This window comes from Ambystoma mexicanum, chromosome 8, assembly GCF_040938575.1.
Source record: "Ambystoma mexicanum isolate Mex_15411 chromosome 8, UKY_AmexF1_1, whole genome shotgun sequence".
In the NCBI taxonomy this organism is placed as follows: Eukaryota; Metazoa; Chordata; class Amphibia; order Caudata; family Ambystomatidae; genus Ambystoma; species Ambystoma mexicanum.
Window position 1 is genome coordinate 1,153,845,781 of NC_090929.1, and position 24,413 is coordinate 1,153,870,193.

At 43.9% G+C, this 24,413-nt stretch overlaps 1 protein-coding gene across 1 annotated transcript in view; it reads left to right on the forward strand.

Moving 5' to 3' along the window:
- FAM13C (family with sequence similarity 13 member C) overlaps positions 1-24,413 on the forward strand; it is an 835,708-nt gene that overhangs the window by 450,122 nt on the left and 361,173 nt on the right. Inside the window, exon 5 of the mRNA XM_069611221.1 lies at positions 20,930-20,993. Coding sequence (XP_069467322.1) covers positions 20,930-20,993 — 64 coding nt within the window. The remainder of the gene's footprint in view (positions 1-20,929; positions 20,994-24,413) is intronic.

The following is a 24,413-nucleotide window of genomic DNA, read 5'->3' on the forward strand; positions in this document are numbered from 1 at the left end:
TTTACAGTTTCAATTCTCAAACCATTTAACCTGAAAACGAAATTGTAACTTCTGTTAGCAGTTCTCCTATTGAGTTTCAATATCATCACCTTGGTTTTTGAAACATTCACTGATAAATCCAAGTCATGTAAAAAATGCTCCACATCATCAATACCCTGTTGAAGGCCAATTTCAGTTAAATCCCAAGCAATTACGTCATCTGCATGAGCCACATATTGTAAATGGAATCGACCGACTCATGTAGGGTTTGTGTTTACATTTTTAAAAGCACTTCCGAAGTTGTAAATATAAATGTTAAAAAGAAACAGTGTCAATCGTCACCCTTGTCTTAATCCTCGCCCGGTCGATATCCATTTAATAAAATTGCCCTTGTCATCCAGTCTAATTCGCATGCTGGTTTGTGAGTGTAAAGCACCTAAGATATTGAGAACGTTTTCAGGTCATTTCGCATCTTTCATGTTTGACCATAGCTTATTCCTGTTCATGCAATGAAATGCCTGACTAAGGTCTAAAAAAGCAAAAAATATTGGCTTGTGGTAAAAGCTAGCCATATTTGATAAACAGTGTTTCACTAAGCAGTTTTGTGAGGTGCCTATTTCTTTCCTAAATCCTGCCTGAAAAACATTCACGAATCCTGCACCACTTGTCCATGTTTCAAGTTCCTTGAGTAGCAAAACAGAAAAAGATTTTACTGCTCGCATTTAATAGGGAAATGGGACGCTAATTCACTGGATTCATCGTGTCACCCTTCTTACGAATTATTATACTATGGGCGCCTTTGCATGACCGTGGGATGGCACGGAATCCGATTATGCTCTTGTATAAGCTTCACAAAAAAAGGACCACATTTCCAAATTGGATTTAAAAGTCATGTTGGATAACTCGTCTGGCCCAGAAGCCTTTGAGGCTTTACATTTCTTAATAATATCTTGAATATCTTCAAGTTCCATCTCCAGCACCACAGTGTTACAAGTTTGGTGGGTGGGATGTCATTAGATTCTGACTGGACCCGTATAACGCACTAAAATTATCCACCCAAACCTGCTCACAAATAGGAATAGCTTGCAGGAACACTTGAACACTGGGTTTTTAATTAAAGTCCCGAACTTTCCCGGTTTATTTGTAGTAACAGCTCTCTAAATGGCCTCAGAATTATTTTGAGACTGGAGGCTCCTGGAGCTTCTTAGCCAATTTTTATAGTCTAATTTCAATTTAGGAACTTTACAGAGATAGTGCCTACAATTGCTAATTCTCAAAGTCTTTATCTTTCCACGTAGAGCCTTCTTTTTAGTTTGTATTTCTCTATCAAATACTTGCTCAAATTTGTTTATAAATAAAGGCTTGCTAGGGTCCAATTTATCAATGAAACAGCTGAGCAATCTTTACACTGTATCTAAGTAGCCACAAGGATCAGTGAACACAGTATCATTGATTACTAAAAGCAAAGTCACTCAGTGATTAAAACGGGTTCCAATTCTTGGTCGCCAGATTAAGGCCTTATTACTTTCTCTTACTGTTGAGGAGTCCAATTATAGTGGAAGTAATATGTTTGTTATTGGGAACACATATTTCCAAAGCCAGCGCATTGTGATCACTGTCATCTGTTTCTCTAATCACCAATTAAATACAATTTGAAAACATCTCACTTGAAACAAAAATGTTGTCAATGGTCGACTTGGGGTAGGCATTTTTCCACGTGAATTGAGGAGGGCACTTTCCTATGATGCCTCCATTGAGAAGACACAAGTCCCATAACTCTAATTTGGAATGAATCACAATCCCTTAATAGTGTTTCTTTGTTTGAACGTGGTGTTTGCGAATGCCGGATTTTATCTAGGCCCTCACTGTTCAGGTCACCCATAAACATAAACTGAGGATTTCACTCCTGCACCCAAAATGCAAACACATCAACCAATCCAACAGAAACTTCTCTATCGATATATTCCTTGGTTTATTATTATTATTATTGTATTTATTGAGTGTGGACCTAGCTTCGAGCAACGGAGCGCTTTACAGAGGTATAGAACAATACAGAGACATAACTGAGCACCTTATAGAGGTATACAACAGTACAGATGCATAACGGAGCGCTTTTCAGAGGTAACAACAGAACATATTTACATCAGGGGGTGGGATACAGAGGGGCACAGAGGAGGGATACAGCTGCACCGGGTGGTGAGGAGGAGAGGGGTGGGCGCCTTCTTGCAAGTCAGGTGGCGAGAGGGGTGATGTAATGGCCTAGGTATTGAGGCAGAGAGATTCTTCAAGAGGTAGGGCTTGAGTTCCTTTCTAAATTGTAGGAGGGTGGGGGCGAGTCTGATGTTGAACGGGAGGAGGTTCTATAGTCTTGGGGCGTAGGCAGAGAAGGTTTGTTTTCTGGTCCTTTCATTTTTGCAGCGGCAGATTTTAAGTCTGCACATGTCCTGGCTTCTGGTGGTGCGCTGTTCACTGAAGATGCACAGTTTAAGATAGTTGGGAGACTTGAGGGTGACTGCCTTATAGATGATGCAGCAAGACTTGAAGATTATTGCTGCATGCAGTGGGAGCCAGTGAAGATCAATGAGGGCTGGGGCGTATCTGCATAGACCACATGTAGGACACTTCTCAGGGGCACAATGGAGGACGACAGGAGGCCTTTGAGGAGTGCATTGCCCCAATCCAGATGGGATAGGACCAGTGATTGAACAATGGATCTAAAGCTGTCCGGAGGGAGGAAGGGCTTCACTTTCTGCAGGAGGGAGAAGAGCTTATACCAAGTTGTCTGAGTTTTCTTAGCTATGTGTGTTTTGAAAGAGAGGTGTTTGTCGATGTGGAACCCGAGGGACATGGCGCAGGAGGTGAGCTCAGGTGTGAAGCACTCAGAGTTTATGGTTGATAGCCAGGTCTGTATGTAAGGGTGTTTGACATTGTTCGTGAGGAGTAGGAATTCAGTGTTGGAGGGGTTTAGCTTCAAGTATGCATAGGACATCCAATACTGGATCAGCAAGAGGCAGGTTTTGAGCCTATGGATGTCCTTGATTGTGTCGATCTTGGGGTATTGCTGTGTGTCATCAGCGTATTGGTGGATGTGGATGTTGTGTGGTTAGGAGGGCTCCGAGCAGCTTCATTTACAGATTTAAGATCACTGGGGAAAGGATGGAACCCTGCGGGACTCCACAGGTGATGGGTAGCATTGGCGATCTAGAGGAGCCCATCTTGAACCAGCGTAGGCAAATTTTGCTGATCCTCATGCACCGATGTAGGGTGTCTGTAAGTGCCTGTTGGTCTACTGTGTCGAGAGATCGAGTAGAACCAGGATGAAGGGGTGGCCGCCATCATGGATGTTGAGGGCATCGTCGACCACCTGTATGGTTGCTGTCTCCATCATGCATCTGGGTCTGAACCCGGATTGGTAGGTTTGGAGGAGTTTGTTGGTGTTGATGTGTTGCTGCAGTTGTGCGGCTACCCCTTTCCCATCGACCCTAAAAACAGGAAGATGGGTGATGGAGTGATAGTTACCTAGGTTGTCAGGATCAAGAGTGGGTTTCTTTAGTAGAGCAAGGATCTGTCCTGTTTTTAGGGTCGACGGGAAGGTGCCTTGAGTTAGAGAGCTGTTGATGATCTCCGGGTAGGGGAGAAGAGCTTCTGTGGTAAGGGCCTTGAGGATGGCTGCTGGGAGGATGTTGTTTGTATACGATGTGGCTTTGATGGTGGCCAGGTTTTCTAGCAGGTCCTCTGTCAAGAGTGTCTTGAATATTGTCCAGGGTGTGGAGATTTTGTGAGGAGGGACGTGAAGGGGGTCTGTGGATGTGGAACTGGAGTCTATGTGCTGGCGTATCTTGCTGATTTTTTCTATGAAGAAGACAAACACATCATAACCCATTTAAAAACTGATAGTTAGCCTCCTTCAGGACAATGGTTTTAACCATTCGGAACCCAAAAAGCAGTCTAACTTGATCAATTATATCTGCATTTATGAATTCAACCTGGGTAATATCAAATGATCGGAGGAAGCCCAGTTGAAGTATCTCATTAAACAGAGACAGAATAAAGGGTCTAATCATAGAACACCAAGACTTTAACAAATATGTGCTCCAAATACAGTGAATTGCCTTTGGGTCCAGCCTCATATCAGAAGCCGGGCCATTTCTAATTTGCTCTCCTATGTGCGATGGCTAGACTTGACTTTAAAGACAGCTCTCTTCTCTGGGATTTCCTTCAGTCTCCCCCGCCCCCCACCTCTCACCAAGTCAATTTCCAGGACCTCACATATCTCATTTTTATAACTGCTATGGCCTTAAATTTAAAGGTTCTGTAATTCTGTTGCGCCTTTTGTCTAGTTTGAGGAATTACAGGTTTTCCCAGGGTCCCTCTTTTTGGGCAGGGACATGAGAATTGGGCACACCATTTATGGATTTAACCAGTTTAACACTTTTATAATTTTCCTATCGGGAATTGCCCACAAACACCAAAGAGAGTGGAGGCAAAGCCACATTAGTTTTTGAATAATTTGTGTCTGGACCAACAACAGGTTGCGATTCGGAAACCCACCATCATTTTGACTGGGATAAATAGAGTGCTCGACAGAGGCTAACAAGCGGTCACCCACCTCTGAAACCCACTCGACATCTGGATAGATGGTCAAGATACTTAAATCCAATGATAAATTGGGTGGATTTTTGGAAGAGCCAATAGGTTTTAAGAAGTGGCTGATGGCCAGTTTCCCCCAATGGCGGAGGCACTTTACCACCTTTTTGTTTTTCCAATTGGATCTTTATTAGGCGGTTTACTTGTGGGGCAATTTTGTCAGGGTCTTCGGGCAACCACGCCTCAGATGTGGCTGCTTTCTCCACATTAACTCCTCTCTTTCTACACGAGGGTAACGACTCTATGGCCGGAGGGTCAGAATCATCTGATATAACTCGGGCTCTGAGTCTGTGCAAGAAATTCCTTGAGTATTTTTATTTTACATTTTTACTTTATTTTTCATATTTCTTGATTTATTTTGGTGAACCACTGACAATTTATTTTCATTTTTAGTGGGGTTCACCACATTTGCATCAACAGGCGAAATGGCAGTATATGCGGGACTACATTTTTCAGGCATCCCAGATTAATTTTTACTACGTGGAGAACTAGCTGTAGAACTATACAGTTCGAACACCACAGGACTAATATGGACCGCGAGTCGATTGGGGTATTATTAGACGTACTGTCGGTCACGCTATGAAAGATAGGCTCCACCAAAAAAGTACCAAAAGCAGGAGCACACATTTCATCCCTGACTACTGAAATCCACAACCTTTGCATCAACTCTGCAGAGTGGTTGGGTGCCTCTGCCCTATTCGGGGCCGGGTCAGCATACTTCTTCCCAACTGCAAATATAAAACCTTCGAAAAATCTTCATTTTGACACTATATTCAGCATATTTAAATTAGTATTTTTTGCATACTCGTAGGACTTTACTCAGTTTGTCAGTGTGTAATTAAGAGCATACAAAACTGGCAAAGAAACCGAGTCTCTTCCATCGATGTGGCAGGGGAAACAGTCTTGCTTCAATGCCATGCGTTAATTTTTTGTGAGAAAATGCAGAAGGCTCCTCCACCTTCGAAAAGTCTGAAGCATATGAAGCTGGTGAGGGAGATAACCGCGTTGGCGGTATGTCGTGGGAGACTGTGCATCTAACATGCTCTGCCCCGCCTCGTAACCATTGATCCGAGCCCGCGGAGGAGCTTCAGTAATCATACTCGCATTTCACTCACAATTTGGAAATCAGTAAGTGGCTTTGACAATATCGCCAACATCGTGGAATCACTCACCATGTCGTCAGACTTTGGTATCCCCTCCACTGTTGAAAAGGTCTCTTCCACCCCTGCTAAAATTCCTTTAATAGCTTGTCCCAATGGCGTAGAGACCACTGCCGATGTGAAAGTGGTGTCGGGTCTAGGTACAATTGGGATCTCTAGATCCTGGGCCAAGGTAACCCCCAAGTAAGGATCTGGAAAATTGTTGAGGTCAGAGGCCACTTTACTCCTCAGTGCATACTTAACAGCACTGGATGCAAAAGAGATTTAATCTGCACCAGCATATTGCTAGTAATAGGTTACATGCGCCGAAGTTCACCAAATTCGCATGAACACCGAGACACAAGCACTGAAGTCAAGCGCTATTTTTTCTCCAACTTTACCTTAGTCCGCTGCACAGCTGTATGGCAACACAGCAACACAGTAACACACTGTGCACACCATGCACTCCGCAATGATAAGTGGTTTTAAAAGGTAAACACCTCCTTCTCAGCAGCAATAGAGGAAAGACTGCACACGTTTTCCTCTGTAACAGCAGCAGGTCCCGAAACGCAATAACGCAGTAACACACTACGCACAATAGATCAGCTAAACCTGCCAATAGACCTAACAACCACTAATATATGGGATTCAAGGCCTAGTAAAGAGGCACGAAAGGCAAGTGCAAAAAGAAGGATATGTGGGAAAGTCAGTGGTTTTGGAAAAGTAGACTTCATTGGCTGATGAGGGCACCATCAAGTACACAAGAAGCACCCTACAAATATTCAATTTCTAAAACACTTCCATTGCTATAAACGAAAGAGTGGCCTCAGAATCTCGATTTTGAAGGTGGATGTTAGTAACAAAGTGCAAGAGCCTCAGTGGCCAACATATATAAGGGGTCACCCAGGTTGAATAATCAGGTTGTCTGATTAAATGGTTTGATTGCTGAGCAACCCGTAGATATAACAACCACGAGTAGCCTTCACTCTCTGCCAGGAGGTGGCATTAGAAAAAACGTGTTGTTGAGAAGCAACCGTGGATACATGTGCTCACACCTGTGTGGCAAAGTGGAGGAGGTTAGCTCTTGGTTTCTAATTGGCCATTTTAGAGTATTGAATGGTAGGCTAAGTAGGCCAGTGGCATAGAGGATGGAAGGTACCCTAAAGCTTTATCATGTTACTGACCCTTGTGTTAAATGTCATGTTATGAAAATTGTGTATGTCACCAATTCACCACTTTAGTGATGGCAGAGCTCTTAGCTTGTCAGGGAAGTAGGCATATTGTGCTGTGATGACCACCAGACCCTAGGAGAGAAGAGGAGTAAGGATAAGAGAAGGGGAAGGAAAGGGGGTTACATTTTTCACAGTCATTGAGAGGAGTGATGTAGCCAATATGAGGTATGTTTGTGGTATTGTGGAAGCTTGTGGGTTTGCTGAAAGGGCTGTATTTCATCACTTGGGGAAGGTGGTATCTCTATGGGTAGTCTAAACAATTGGAAGAATGATTGTCGGTTTGCTTGTAAAACCAGTTGAGGGCCAAAGTGATTGCATGCATTATGGACGAAGTGTGCTCAAGCAACCCAGAACAAAAAGAAGTCTTTGATATGCAATAGGTTTATCCTTTTACTGGTTCAGATCCTAGACAGATAGATCCGGGCTACCAGGCCATCATAAGAGGTTTTGGTGCAGATACATTTGGAGCTCTTTGCAAACTGAAAATCCGAAGGCATCCAAGCACTTATGTTCACCAACCCCTGTATCCCACTCATAATCCTTGGCTCAATATCCTCCCCAGCAGTGATGAAAATAATCAAAGGATCTTCTTTAAAGATCCCCCAACTCCTTTTATCTGTGCTAGATATAGAATAAATAAGTGACATTTCAAGGGCAACATGAGAAGTGCACAGGAGGTTGTGTTCTAGCATAGGTACAGGACACATTCCAAGAAGATAGCCACAAGGAAAGTGTTCAGGCTGTAGTGTACATGCAGGACACGGATCAGAAGCCATGTGATAAAGGTTCACATACCCCAGTATACAGAACACAGATTATCACCTTTACAGAATGTTCAAGTGCTCAAGCATGTGCATTTGAGAAAGATTGGAAGCAACAAGGAAGGTGTGCATACCATCGTCAGTGGATACAGGTTAAAAGTTACTAGGAAGGGACACATGTCCAAACATATATAGAGATTAAAAGAGGCAGTGGCTTGTAAGTGCTGTTGTCATGAGTGAGCCAGGAAGCAATTGACTTTGTGGTGAGCAATACATTGATTATCACTAAATTAATTTATGAAGCAACATTACAGCCAGTTAACCTATGAGTGAGGTGGGTTTAATGAGCTTCCCTTACAACCCAATCACTCCAAATGACTGACAATTTGGAAATATTTATGCACTGGAATTTGTGACAGGTTAGACATTTACAGATTAGAACCAAAATTATACATTTTAGGCAGGATCACACACACGTGTTAATTGGTGAAGCTGGGATTTGAGCCCTGTCTACAGTGTTTGCCCTTGACTGCTTTATTTCTCAGTTCTTGCTAAAAAGCAAGATTACATTATGTGGGAGTATTTCGCATCCATGAACTAAAATCATACTTGTTACAAAGACCTATCATGGAAAGCACAAAAGGTACATACTAACCAATATGACAATGTTATTAAAAAATACTGTTAGTGGTTTATTATGCAAGAAAATAGCATGAGTGTAACCTATCCTGGATAGATCCTGGACAGATCTGCTCTACTGTTTACATAATACTGGACTATCTTCATTGAAACGTTTGGCTCCACTCATTTGTCCAGTAAGTGTTACTATTAACTGCTTTGTTTTCACAAATAACCTCGGAGAGAGGAACGTCGGAGCTGGCCTTGCCAGGACTCGGTACTGTGGCACAGCATAAATGAACACAGTTCTCTGCAACAAGTGCCTAGCTCACTCAGCTATCTTCTTTGCCATAGTTGCACTCAAGCGTATCAAAATGCATTTCAACTTTGGTTATTGTATGATCATTATTATTACATGTGGTCAACATATTCCAAATAAAGATGAAAATACAGCATCGTTTGTGCTATAGTGATTGCACCAACTGGATGTAATATATGTATTATAGGTTCAATTGATTAAATGCAAACTTAGTTCCCATAGCCTCATCAGCAAAAATGCATTACCATAGTTCTTATAAAAAAAAGTTTGACATGAAGCACTTGAAACAACAGAGGGTCTTGTTTACAAAACGATTGTCAATGGGAAGCACACATTGAAAAACTCTATGTTAATCAGGTCCAAAGTCTCTCAGTAGCAGAGATGTGATCTCACTGTGCAGTGCACAGCTGAGAGAGTCATGATAGGAGCCGACTGCAATGATGCTCCTTTTTTACCCTCCCAGCACCCTTCTGCTTGAGGGTTATGATGTGCTAATGGGCAGGCAGCATGATGGCACCAGCGATAACCTTTCCCCCCTCACCCACCCTTTAACTTGCGTGCTGCTAACTCTAATACAGAAAAGAATGTATTTCATTTTTGTGAGCGGCAGAAAAGCAGTGCACCTGCCACACCTTTCGAGGCCCCTATGCCCCGCTAGTCCTGGGGTAGTTTGCCCCGCTGGAACCCTCCTTGTGACGGCCCTGCGGGATGGGCTGAATATCAGATAAATGTGACTGGATAATGAACAAGGAAGTAGGGGAAGTGTTGTCTATGAGTTCCCTATGGTATGGTACTCAGCGGTACATGGCATTACAAATACCTGACACTCGCCCCTAACTGTGCAGCTGCTATATGTGCCATAGCACCCAGAAGCGCAGAGCAGTGCAAATGCCCCACAATCACTCCCAACTGTGAAGCTGATGTATGTGCCCTATGATGTGGTGCCCAGAAGTACAGCTGAAGACAGACCCAACCCCCACAGTCACCCATAACTGTGCATTTTCTATCTGTGCCCTATGATACAACACCCAAAAGCGCAAAGGCTCTAGAAATAAACCACGCCCACCCTTAACTGTTTAGTTGCGTTGTGTGCCCTCTGTGACCAGAACAGCGATGCAACATTGCCCTGCCCCTGTCCCATGCTAAACCAGCTGAACCTAGAATGGCAGACATGCAATACAAAGGGAGGTGAATGTTGTAGGTAACCAAAAGCGAGGGGGTGTGATACACAGACTTCATTAAGTAAATATGTAATGTGCAGCACCTAGGACCACATCACAGCATGTAAGAGTCGGGTGAAAATCGTTCTGGCTGCAAGCCAGCAATCTAATACCAGTGTACCCCCAAGAGCAGATCTGAAGTTTCCCTCAGTCTCAAATCCCACAAACAGGCTGGCCGGCCTCTCTTGGCCTTCCTCCCACTCCCACCTGCAAGGCAAAAAACCTCGGGTCATCTTCGACTCTGCACTCTCCTTCTCCCCTCACATCTCTGACGTCTCCAAGAAGTCACACTACCAGCTGCACCTCCTTAGAGGTATTCTTCCTTTCCTCTCCTTCCCCCAGAAGCTCACTGTCTCCAGAACCCTCGTCCTCTCCATGCCGGACTACTGTAACAGCCTCTATCTAAATCTGCCTGCCTCTACTCTCCGCCCTCTGCAACTAATCCAGAACAGGACTGCGAGACTTGCCCTTGGTCTCAAGCCCAAAGATCGTATCTCTCCAGGACTGAAATCTCTGTACTGGCTCCCAGTGGCTGCGAGGATTAAGTTAAAAGCCCTCTGCATTGTACACAAGGGCTTCTGGGGTCTGGGACCGAAATACCTTCAAGGCTCTCTACCTAAATAGCTCCCTTTTCGAGCTCTTCGCTCCTCTGCCTCCAACTCCCTTAGGGTCAGTCGCTTCTCCAAGAAGCGAGCTGGTGGCAGATTACTCTCTTCATCAGGGGCCTCTCTCTGGAACAGCCTTCCTGCCTCCCTGAAACTTGAGGAGAACCATCTCCGGTTCCGGAAACACCTCAAAACCTTCCTCTTTGCTTTTGCTTACTCTCCTCCTCTCCCTTGCTGAATTCCTCACCGTAATTGCACTGGCTACCTGGCCACCCTTTTGATCTCTGGCCCAGGCCACGTCAATTACCCACCTGCACGGCCTCCCTGGCAACCCCTGCACTTGGGGACCGTTTCCTGTACCCCTTCAGTCCCCCCCTACTAGCATTACGTCTGCACTTCCTTGCACTTGCCACTAGCTGGCTGTTATGTGCCATATTTATTCCACTTCCCATGCACTGCATTCTTCCCCTCCCTTCCCCCTGTGCACTTTTCCTTTCCCCCCTTCCCATGCACTTGCGCGATCTGAATGACACCTGGCCTAGTAGGATCGTTGTTTTGTCCTCCCTTCGTCTCCCCCCACTTGCCTCGTCGGGCCTTGAAACACTTGTGTATAGGCGCGTTATAAATGCCATATCATATCATATCATAACAGCCTTCTCTGTAGTAGGGATTAGATGGTGACCCTGAAAATGATTCCAGGTCAAGGTGGCTTCAGTGGGCAGGTTCCTTGCTGAGATCACAGCCCTGAGATTGCTGCTTGAGCAGTCATTTTGCCTTACCAGAAAACATTGTAAGGATCCCTGGGTTGTTGTAGAAACCTGGGCCCCTCTTAGGGGTTGGGGGCTCCACCAGGACTAATCTGGATATCAACCACCCCCTATTGCCTGAGCTGCAATTGCATAATTAGATTAACAGGTGACATTGCAGGGCCCCAGGACAGTCTACAGTCCAGAACGCAGAGCATGAGCCTCCAAACACACACACATATTGTCTCCAAAGACAGAGCAAGGCACCATACAAATGGTAATCTACGAAATCTATATACGTGGAACCCCTTTCATCAGGCAGTAAAACCTGACACACAGGCAGCCTTTGCCAGCAGCAGGTTGAATGGGGTTTTGGGCAGTAGGTAAGCTGGGAAATCCACCACCCCCAAAAAAAACCATTCAAAAACCCAGGTGTGATTTAATTAAAAAAAAACTCTAGATACACACATTAGGTTTCCCCAACACTCAACAACCCCATGACTAAACAACTCCCACCAGCAAGCAGAAGTGTATTTCAGTTAATGCATTCAAACATATTTCTAAATACCTCTTTCCTTTGAGGGGTTTCCTGAGAGTCTGGAGGAGCATGCAGTCTGCTGTGTACTGGTGGAGGAGTGAAGCAGAGGTTAAAATATGCCCCCTCTGTTCTCACTGCTCTGGAGACCCCATGCCACCCACAGACACACAGACCAGACCCCAAAGGCAATGTTTGTGTCTAAGGCTAGCAGAGAGACCGAGCTTTTCATGCCAAGGCATTAAGTCCTGTCCTTAGGAAATGGAGAAGCTAATTAGCACGGTTACATGTCTTTATATCGAAACATTTTATGAAGAATGCACTTATAACGAAACTTTTATAATGAAAAATATAACTAATGTTATTTTTTGGGTGGGTCCCCCCATATCTCTGTTTACGACCCCTAAAAATCCACCCCAACCGTTTCCCCACAACATTTAACCCTTGAACCCACCCCTAAGTATATTCTTCAGAAAATGTTGTGTTATAAAAGATTCGATATACGTTCATTCTTTATAACATGTTCGTTATAAAGACTGCATACCATTACCACTGCTTCTGTGTTGGTGTCTAGCTGCTGAAGTGTCCAGAGGCGGTCAGCTTAACGTGCCGCGAGGAGGAGTAGGGAGACATTCACTGAAACAGGGAATGGGGGCACATAATCTTATGATGTTGGTTACTTTTGTGGTACCTAGAATCTGTTAGGTTGTTTCAAAGCACTGAAGGGAAGTATGAATAAAGGAACAGAAATGTGGTGTTTTGTCCTTTATGTTATGCTAAACTTTTTTTTTTACTTTTCTTTCTTTCTGTTCCAGTTACCACTAAAAGGGTCCATAAGCGCAGAGGTTATATGCCCTCTGGTTTGGCACCCAGAGGCACTCACCATTACAAATCTCCCACATATCCCCCACACTCGCTCCTATCAGTGAAGCTGCTGTATGTGACCTATGGTTATAGCACCCAGTAGCAATAAACAGTACAGATACCCCACACTCACCCCAACTCTGTAGCTGCTATGTGTGCCATATGACGTAGCGCCCTGAAGCTCTACAGAAGGCAATACCAATACCCTACAGTCACCCATAACCTTTAAGTTTCTGTATGTGCCTCATAGTAGAACACACCAGAAGGACAAAGGTAGTACAAATACCCCATACCAGTGGTGTTGCTAGGTTGGTAAAAGACTTGGGACTATGATAATGTTGGGACTGTCGGGACTCGGGGATAGCTAGCTTTTTGGTTGTAGCCCCAGAGCTTCTATCCGGGGCTACAACCAAAACAACCAGGGTATGGCCCCCTTTGCCTGCCCCCTCAGCAACGCCTCTGCCCCACACTTGCCCCTAATTGCGCAGCTGCTGTACGTGCCTCTGGTACCAGAAGAGCAATGTGACATTACCCTCACTCTGTCCCATGCTAAACTGCCGTAACAAGTTAGAACCAGATATAAGCAATACAAAGAAGCTTGCAACTCCCTAATCAATTAGCAAAACGTCGACTGACTGAACAGGATGAGCCATTTTTGTAAGCCCTGGGCTACTGTGTAAGCTGGGTTTAGAATTGTGAAATGAAGCCTGTAAGATATCCTTTAGTCTATCCTGCCTAGTGTGTATATTTGTGTGTGTGTATATTTGTGTGTGTGCGCATGAACACGCATGTGAGGGTGTGTGTGTGTGTATAAATATATTATTTACTGCACCAGTCACCAACTAAATGGTCTAACAGACCCGAAATTATGTTATGTTTTGAAGCTTTTATAATGTGCCAAATCACTACCGTTGCAGTATCCAAGCACCATGCTTGTCCAGGAAATAGACATATTGGGCCCGATTCACAGAACGTTTTCCTATGGCATTGCACCATTATAAAACACTTCCATGAATCAGGCCCATTGTGTCGCATCCAGGGATGATGATACTTTAGTCTGAAGAGAGTAGAGGAGTGAGGATAAAAAAAGGGGAAGCAAAAGCATGTAACATTATTGATAGATATCGGGAGGGGTGATGTAGCCAGGAAGAGGCCTGTGTGTGATGTATTGGGTATGTGTGGGTCCTCTGGAGGGCCATATGTCGGCACTAGGGAAAGGCGGTGTTTCTGTTTGTTGTGTAATAAATTGGTCGAATGATTGGTAGTTTGCCTGTAAAACCAGTTGAGGTTTAAAGTGTTTGAATGCGTGATGGGCCCGAAGTGTGCTCAGTTGAAGGGTTTCGAGGGGATTTATAAACACAAATGACCTGAAAACTATTCTACATTTACTTGTTATGTTATGTTATGTTATGTTATCTTAGAGATTCTTATACTGAGCACTGTCGCCACTTGCATGGGTCCTTCGTGCTCTGGCGGCTCTGTAAGGCAAGAGGTTAGGTGGTAAATTAGCAGGACTCAGCGGGGAAAAAGAAGCAAGAGAGCTGAGATGTGCTGTTGGCGTCTTCAGTTTGGTTAACATCGTTCGGTGAGCGTAGGTGTGTTTTTTGGTTGGAAGCCGTCATGTGCTGTTGTGCAAGGCTATGTGTGGTTTGTTTTGTTGTTGGGGTGAAGTGTGTGCGGTTTGTTGTGCTGTAGAAGTATGGTTGTTTTTAGTTAGGAGTTTGATAGGTGTATGTAGAAAGTTGATTTTTTTTGTGGCACTGCCTTATCCTACTCAGTCTGCTTTGATTGTCTCTTGCACATATCCCTTCCCCTGTTGTGTATTCCGATGTGATACACTTTGCCTTCTTAGGATGTGTGCAGAACAGTGGGTCTTCAAAGGGCTGTATCTTCCCCTCCAATATATTTTCGATGTCCCACAGTTAGCACCCCCATGGGTTCTTTGAAGTTGGGATGTGTTCCCTGCGTCCTGCGGTTGATCTGGGCACCTCCCTTTCCCCCCCTTTACTCACAATCTCCCTCAGTGGTCCAACCAGGTCAGACACATCTCTGACCCCCGTTTCTGTTTGACTCCTTATAGGGAGGGGTATACCTAGGTTTCGGACTGCTCTCCTCCTCCTCACACTCCACTCCGGTCAGGCATACCCTCCAATATTTCTCCGTAATCTGTTCATTTCATGGTGAGACGATGTTGTTAATTTGTTTTCGACCCGTTCAGAATTGAAGAGCCAGGCTTTTAGAAGTTTTCTGAATTTTAGGTGCTCCTTCTTAGTTCTTATTTCTTTGAGGAGGGAGTTCCAAAGTTTTACCGCTAAGCAGGACAATGGTGATCCTCCAAGTTTCTTTTCTCATGTACAGTTAAGGTTCTAGGTGGGTGTCGTTGCTCAATCTGAGTGTTCCATTTGGCTTGTAGATGGTGATTTTCTTTTGTTTGAATTCTGCTCCTGGCCATGGATTGCTCTGTGTGTTATGCACATTGTTTTGAAGGTGATTCATTTTCTGACTGGGAGCCAATTTAGCTTCCTTGGCGCTAGCCTGATATGGTCCCTTCGTGAGAGTCTTCGGCGAAGTCTAGCAGCTGAGTTCTGTATATGCTGCGGTTTCTTGTGGGGTGTGGCTATATGCATGCAAGTGAAGGGATACATTCTGCAATCTTCACGTTCTGGGGGACAGACATAATTGAATCTGCACGTGCAATTCGCTACGTGCCTTTAAATTCTTCCTACCCGCAAAATTTGAGGTCAGTGGGCATACTGCAGACGTGTCTTCTGCACCCCACAGTAAGTCCCAGAAATGGAAATGTGAAAATGGCATTTACATTTATGGCCCCTTTAAGGCTCATCACTACACGTGTACGCGCTGCACCAACGTGGGTGGGCGCAGACCCCAGCCCGATACTCAGGTGTGTGAAGAAATACAAGACCTATGTCAGCATGACGACATAGGCATTGGCAAGGATAGCTCAGGGGCAATACGATGGTCTTATAAACAAGATTGCACTGAGCAGCATGGCTTCGGTGCCGGTGCTGTGCGCGTGAGTGCGGCAATTTAAGAAAACGATTAAGTTTGTTTAGTGCACGGTTGGTCTGGCTTCCGGTCTCTGGCAGGTCCAGGAAGTACCTTTTCCCGCAATCAAGCACCATAAGTGAATTAGATTTGCATACAGGTTGTACGAGCACAAAATGAGACTGCATCACTTTGTGAATTATTTGTCCCAAAATCGGAATAGATCACGAGGGAATACACCAAGAAATCATAAATATATTCAGGATGTAAAATAGATTTAAGAAATACATGTTTACTGTTTTGAGAGAGAGAATTATTTACTGTGGATGGTAGGTGTGTAAATGACTAAAACTCTAACTGTCTGGGGGTAGGTTGCACACTTTTCCAAGATTCAAAATGGTGCCACGTTATGATGATTGTGCAATCCTGTTGTTGTTGAGCACTTCACGGGTAAATTCAAACGTGAGATTATGTTCACACAGCGCCCGGGCTCATTATGACAAAGCATTAGTGTTTAACGTGCAAGCTTGAATTACACAAAAGCATAAGTGAAAAAGGACTAAATATAAAGCTCTGTATGGCAATTTATCTGTGCAATGTTACATTTACATATGCAATATTCAACACACATTTATTTAGCCATTGTCAATGTTAGTGCTTGAACAGGCTTTGGGCCTCATTACAAGCACAGCGGTATGGTCAAAACAGCGATAAAACAGAGATAACTCGTTACTACCACATTTCTGTACCGCCGCACTGCAAGTTTAGCAATGAGGTGGAGGAAAAACCTGTAGCAAAATGCTGGAGATAATTCCGCCGCCATACTGCCAAAAATCGCCAAAATCAGCAGAATAACTGCTGCAAATTCCTATGGAGTTCTATGGACTCCATAAAGGGGACTATCTCCTCCAAACCACCATTTGTGAACCGGCGGTAATCCCCCCGGACCAAGCAGTAGTAACAGTAAATCTACTTGCTGGTATTCCGGTGGAGTTACCACCAGAATACCGCCAAACCTATTATGAGACGCTTTGTCCTCTGGTACTTGTCAACTCAGCCCATATTCAAGTAATTAAAAGAAATTCATTCAATTGTAGTCCATTAAATGCTTTACAATGAAAATCCATATTCTTAAACATCATTTATTTGATTGTGGGCATTGCTTAAAAATTGAATTTGCTGAATAAGTCAATACAGAATGCACATTGAATGGCATGTACATTATAAAATATTTAAGCTAAAAGTACTTGCTTCAGCAGGCTCTCCTGAAAGGCAGCGTGTGCTGCAAACAATCTGATCATTCCCTTTGATACTTTATTGATGTGTTGAGACATTCCCACTTCGAAATAAGTGAAGTTTTGATATTTAATTTAAAATAGTGGTAACAGATCAGTTCTTCTAAAAACCATTACAAAATTCAGTTGATAGCAAAAGATATCATGGCTATACATTGTATGTAAACAACAAGGCACATTTACACTTCTTCAAAGCAGCAATCTTGATATCAGGAAGGAAATTAGTTGTAGACTTTGGCAATGAGTTAGACTGAAGCAGGGGTCTGGAACCTGCGGATCTCCAGATACATTGGACTGTCCCTCAACCTTTACTATGCAGTGTGGGGCTGATGGGAGTTGTGGTCCAAAACATCTGGAGAGCCAGTCTAGAAGTATCATTCAGGCTGGTAACGGCGATTGATTGTGGTGCAATTATTAAATGCACTCCATATTTTGCTGTGCTGGGGATCTATATAAAACTAATGTAGCTCTGAAGCAGCACACCGCTCTACAGTAAAGGGGTTATGAGGTACACAAGAAGGGTAGTCTGCAATGTCATCTGAAGTCGCGGCCCTTTGAAGAGCAAGATCTTGAAATCTTTTCAGCAGTGAGGTAGCGAGGGCGACACTGCAGTGAATTTATATGTAAATTTCAGGATCTGGTGGATAGCTCAGGGGCAATAGAGCTGTTTTGGAAACAAGACAGCGCAGCGCAACAAAGGTTTGAATCTTGATCCTGTGCTTAAAAAACAATCTCTGGTATTAAGCAACTTATAACTCTTAAAACTGAAACTGAAACTGAAAATCTGAAAATCTCCACAACATGGCTGGCCCAAAGCACAAGGAGCCAAGCCATTGCCAAATTAGAACAAATAAAATGCAAAAAGGAGAAAAGAATAATTCTCCAGCTATAATTATAATTGTTCTTTTATGATATGATAAGGCATTTATAACGCGACTGTACACAAGTGTTTCAAGGCGCGACAACACAAGGAGGGGGAAACAAAAGAGGACAAAATAACGATCTTACTAGGCCTTGTGTCAATCAGGTTGCGCAAGTGAGGGGAAGAGGCTAGGGGAGTAGTGCCAAGGGGGAGGGCAAGGGGGAAGTGCACTTAACTCACAAGTGCAGCTAGCGGGTGGCTCATAATAATAATAATAATAATAATTATTATTATTATTATTATTATTATTGTTATTATCACCATAAGTTCAGAGAGAAGGGACTGTAGGATTGCAGATACAGACCCTTAACTGCTGGGGAGCTGGAGGCAGTGTGAGGGCAACTGGACATGCAGGAGCCTGGGCCCGAGTTCAGGGGGTGACCAGGTGACCAGTGCGCAGAGCAGTCAGGTGCATCAGCAGGGGAGAGGAAGTGATAAAGTGGAAGCAAAAAGGAAGGTCTTGAGTTGCTTCCGGAACCGGGAGTGGTTCGGCTCAAGATTGAGAGAGGCAGGGAGGCTGTTCCAGAGAGAGGCACAGCCAAGGAGATAGATGGACAAACGTCTGACCCTCAGAGAGTTGGAGGTGGATGAGCAGGGAGTTCGAGAAGGAAGATGTTTTGGAAGAGAAAGCTGGAGGTAGAGCGGTCCCAGGCCACAAAAAGCCTTTTGGAAGATGCAGAGGGTCTTCAAGTTGATCATTGCAGACACAGGGAGCCAGTGAAGAGATTTCAGAGCTGGAGAGATATGATCCCTGGGCTTGGGGCCAAGGACAAATCTTGCAGTCCTGTTCTGGATAAGTTGTAAAGGTCAAAGAGAAGAGGCAGGAAGATTAAGGACCAGAGCTCTAGAGACAGTGAGCTTCTGGGGGAAAGTGAGAAAAGGAAGAATACCTCTGAGGAGGTGCAGCTGATAGTTTGACTGCTTATAGGGGTCAGAGATATGAGGAGAGAAGGAGAGGGTGGAGTCAAAGATTAAACCAAGGTTCTTAGCCCACAGGATGGAGCAGGAAGAGGGCCCTGTGTGGGCGGCCTGAGAGGGAGAGATGAAAGGAGGGAGCAGGTGTCCAAATGAGGAGGATCCCAGTTTTACTGGCATTAAGACAGAGATCATTGGTGACACACCATTCCTGAATTGCGGCCAGAAAGTCTGGTATGAGAGAAGAAGCAGCGGTGGCTGAGAGGAGCCTGAAAGAGACCTTATTGTCATACGCATATCATTGAAAATTGGAGTAGAAAGTAGCGATGCATTGGGCAAGAGGCGCCAGGTAGTTGTTGAAGAGCCAGGGAGAGAGGTTAGACCCCTGTGGAACACCACAAATAGAGAGAGCGAGATCGAAGAGAGGAAAGACCCCAGTTGGACCTAACAGGGTCAGTCGTGAGAAAGAAGGTCAACCAGGCCAGGGCCTGATCAGTAATACCAAGTTTGTCCCAGAGAGGATTGAGCAGGATGGCATGGTTGACTGTGTCAAAAGCAGAGGATAGATCAAGGAGACTGAGGACAGAAGAGAGATTAGAGTCAAGATTGGAGAGCAAGTCTTCACAGGTGTTCAGTAGAGCAGTGTCTGTGCTTCTGGCAGCTCTGAAGTCAGACTGGTGGTCATGGAGGCAACCAACAGATTCAGTATGTAGATTAAGCTGGGAGATGGGCAGCTTTTCCAAGAGTTTGCCACGGAAAGCAGTGGTGGAGATCGGGCGATAGCTAGCCAGAGAGGAAGGATTAGCCGAGGACTTTTTTAGAAGGGGGTGCACAAGAGAGTACTTAAGGTGGGAAGGGAAAGTTCCAATGGCAAAGGAGTGATTGCAGAAATTGGCCAAGGCTGTAGCAAGGGTGTCAATGTGGTCCTTGACTATTCTGGATAAGCAGGGGAGAACCTGCTTTGATGAGACTTTCACAGATCGGACTTGTCTGGAACTATTGTCAGGGGTGAACAGGGGAAAGGAGGAGAAAGGGGGAGGAGAGACGGCCTCAGACAGGCCAGGAGTGGTAGAGGAGGAAGAAGAGGTAGAGGAAGAGAGGGTGGACAGGATGTCCTGAGTTTTAGTAATGAAATGAGAGGCCAAGGCCATGCAGAGTGCCTGGGAGGGAACAGGAGAGGTAGAGACTGCAGCAGGATTGGCCAGCTCCTTGCAGATTTTGGAAAGTTGTTAAATGCCACAGAGATGCCTGCTTGGATGTAGGCTCTCTTCTTAAAGAGGACATCGAGTATGTACTGCCTTTGGAGCAGGTGGCAGGCTAGTTTTTCAGGGGGAGCGCTCAAGGCCCTACACTTCCTCTCCGCCACACTATACTTGCGTTTAAGGGTGGCAAGGTCGGAATCGTACCAAGAATTGCACTTAAATTTGGACTTCAAGCGGATCCTCATGACAGGGGCAAGGTCATCCAGGGTGTTAGAGATAGAGAGGTGAAGGTTAAAGAGGACTGTGTCAGGGTCTGAGTCAGCCAAAGGTGCAGGTGAAGGAGAGAAAGTATCTGCAAAATCCTCAACTTACACACGCTTCATGGGTTGGATGACCAAGAAGGTAGGTGGTAGTGCTGGAGTCGGCTTGACCGGTCGGGAATAGAGAGAGAGGTGGGAAGAAAGGAGAAAAAGATCACTCCAAGAGAGAGGAGTAGTGAGAGGGTTAGAGTACTGGTACTGCCTGGTCACACGATCAGAGCTACAGATTGCCTCCTGGTAGCCCATGCCACCACTTAGTGGCCCACCACTGTCTGTTAGATGCTTGGGCCCCAAGTGTTTCATTCATTTAATTTCAACCTTGTTGTAATGTTTCACCTCTTTGAAGTTTCCTGTTGACTGAGCAGGGCTTTATGCAGTTTGTAAGTTGAATGTTTATGTGTCAGGTGTGGTGGAAATGATATATCCCTTAACCATCAATAGAGCCTTTTTAAACACGATATTTGCGATATACAAACATGTATCCATCCTACAAAGAGCTGATTCACATTTTATCCATATTTCTTATACATTGTGAAACATTTCTCCTTTCTTCCTTTTTTGAGAAGCTATTATTTATTAAATGGGGTGTGTTTTTATATTTCAGAAAAGGACAAAACATATTTGCCCTGGCAAATGAAGCTGCTGAACAATATCAGAATTGTGATGAGGTAAGTGTGCATTGTTTTTCATTGTGTGTCTTCTAATTCTTTTCAAATGGCAGAAGCTAATTCATCGAAAATGTTCTTAGTTAAGGTTGTAATGTTGTGCTTTTCATGAGGGCAATATAAAAGATAGGTGGCACATACAGCTATCAATGGCATTTAATGTGTGGTACACACCATCTGCCTTGCTGGACAAGACTTCAACGGACTGAGGTAAAACGAGTGCAGTGGTTGTGTGAGGGTATGGGCTGCCATGATGTGCCAAGCTTCTGCAATGCAAATCACATCTCTGTGTAATCTTTTCCATTCAAAAAGCATGAATCTGGGAAAACAATGGGACTATAACCTCACACTGTTGCTGTAACACAGCATTTGCAACAACAAGTTTAGATTTTGCATAGCATTTTGATTGTGTTAGGATATTCAGAATATGTATCCTACTACTGAATTAATTACTTTATTGCTTTTTATAATGCACCCAATACCATACCTGAGTTTGGTTTCTAAGCACGGATCCGGGATTCTGTTACTCTGTGTGGTCTTGCTTCCAAGACCAGCACATTGCCCCTGAGCTATACTCCGTCCACATGATATAATATTAAGGAAAGAAACAATAGTAATAATATTACTAATGATACCACTACACTACTACTTCTACTATTGGTACTGCTACTACTACTATTAACACTACTGTTAGTCCCACTTTAACTACTATCACTGCTACTGATAATATTCATAATAGCAGTAGTTGGAATTAAGTCATTATAAGGCTATTGCAGGTTACCGAGGGATTCTGTGACCATACAGAGGAATGGGCCTGCGGGCCTGGGTATATCATTCCTTATGATGCATAGTCACATCGCTCCTATGCAAGAAAACGTCCAATTGGATAAATGTAAAAACAAAAACGTGTAGAATGTGAATGGCTGTGGTGAAAAACACAATGCAGCTTGGATGGTGGTGACAAGGATATTTTAAACCTGTAGTTTTGCATAAGTGATTAACTATTGTTCTGTGAAAGGAAGACCTCAGAAGCGCAATGATTATATCAGTTACCACCGTTAAATACTCTAAGACATAAACCATTTCTAATGAGAATTTACCAAATGGGTATTGATGGACCCCTTCTAGGATGGTGACATGTGTTTCTGTCAAACCACACATAGGTGGTAGATATGTCCTACAACCCCTGAAATTCTGAGTTCCATAGTATCTGGATTGTCTCTTTTATTTTTAAATATCTATATTTTACCTTTAACACAGATTATTCACATGTATGGTCTGAGTTTGTACAACTATGCAGACGATACACAGTTCCTGCCAAGGTGGAATAAACGCTCTCCTGAAACTTTGCTGAGATACCCACTCCACATACCCTACTCTGGGTGGCAGTGAAATTGCTGATGCCCTGTCCCAGCAAAGCAGCACTTACACCTTGTGGAAATGTTGAGATATTTTGGGAAATTCACCACACCATTTTACTCCAGACTACATGATGGAATATATCCCATTGCCAAAAACCAAAGTTCGGATCTAAGTGTCTAACAAACTCTCTTTTAATCCCCACATCAGCAAAGTAGTGCAAACCTGTTGGCATCATCTAAGGACACTTTGCTCGCTCAATAGAAAAACAGGTCCCTTTCCAAACACTTTGCATTATCCACAGACAAAGCATAGCCCGTTCCTTTATAGGAAACAGATGTCACCCACATACTCCCACCTGGACTGCACGCGCACATTCTCAGCCTTGCTTTTGGTGGAAGTTCCTAACAGGAAACTGTCTCTTCTTTAGGTGCCACGAAATGGAATACTAGGCCACTTGAGCTAAGAACTATCCCATCTTATCTGGAACTTACAACAAAATGAAAACCTTTTTCTACACCAAAATTCACTAAATGTTCCATTAACCTACCTGACATTGAGTCTTTTGTAAAATGCACCCAACACCAAGATGACGGCATTGGACAAGTGCTGAACGTTATAAATACTGTATGACATAACCTTAAAGGTCTCATTACGCTTGAGGTTGATGTGGTTTTCTTACCTTATTATGAATGAGAAGAGATATCACAACTACACTTTAATAAGAAAGGTATGTACCAATTTCTCTGTAAGGATTTTACTGCTGCTGCTACTCTACTACTACTAATGATAATAATAATATATAAATATGGAGACTGCTGTCAGATCTAAAGACAAATTATAAGCCTAAAGGACCAGTCAAAAGCCCTTTGTGAACTCTTTCTAAAGGAGTGTTCTTTATAGGACACCCAACTGCACAAATAATACTGCAACTCATCCCCACATTTGCCCTTACACATTCAATGACGTGTTGGGGTTACAAGGTTTTGTCGAAACTTGGGTCACGCATTTAATATGACCTTACTATCTTCCTATATAGCCTTCTCAGACTCTATATCCCGGTGATATCACTGTGAGTATTCACTGATGCACTAAAAGCACCAAAATGAACTGGGTGTGATATCATCTTGAATTCACAGCCTCCACTGTCAAGCCTCCTTTCTTCCTCGACCTTACAGAGATTCTCTGCCAGTTATCAACCTACCCAACATGACTCAAATAACTCCCTTTTTTCAATCTGTCGTATCTCTCTCCCTCTGGGAGTGTCTGCTGGACTGAACCCTAAATCCTTAGCAGGGTTCAGTAAGCGTGCCCGCGGCTGCCAGCAATCAACACTGCTAAAATCAACTCCCAGTGACAACGTGCACGCCCTTTCCAGCTAAATATTCTTCAGTTTGACCTACTAACCTTACTGCAGGTCTATACCATTCAGTAAGAACCTGATCAAAATACTGTGAAGAGTTGACCCCTACAATTGATTGTCCAGCCAGGAACCCTACCCTAAAACACATTTCGTTCAACAGTGTTTTGCCAGCAGAGTTGGAATTAACTGGTAGGTGACACATAAATGGAACCCTATACATCCCATAAATTGTGTGGACAGCCAGAAAGCCATTTGCCAGCAGAATCGAGAAGAGGGGTGAGGAAATAAGGGCTCCAGGCAGCAGTGATGAAGAAACAGTAATTTATTTCATTACAGCGACAGTGGCCTATGAGAGCTGAGTGCCAACATGGCTCTCTCCCTGCAGTCTCTATTGTAACTCCTCTACATTCTTAGAATAACATTCTTAGAACTTAATGAGCTCATAGTGCAGCTCAATGTTTAACTAGGATCTGGTAATACATTTTTATGAACTTGTTTTAACTTACACTTACATCATAACACATCTCATCCCTTATGTTCATACAGCTGTTTACTCCACATAATAATCCTTAAACCAGCTGGGTTTGTTCTTGACTCTATTTGAATGTGTCTCTGCTGCAGACCTTGAATTGTTGTCATCCTTGGAACACTTATCTATGACACTAGAGTCTCTGATACTGTTATTAGCAAATTCACCATTG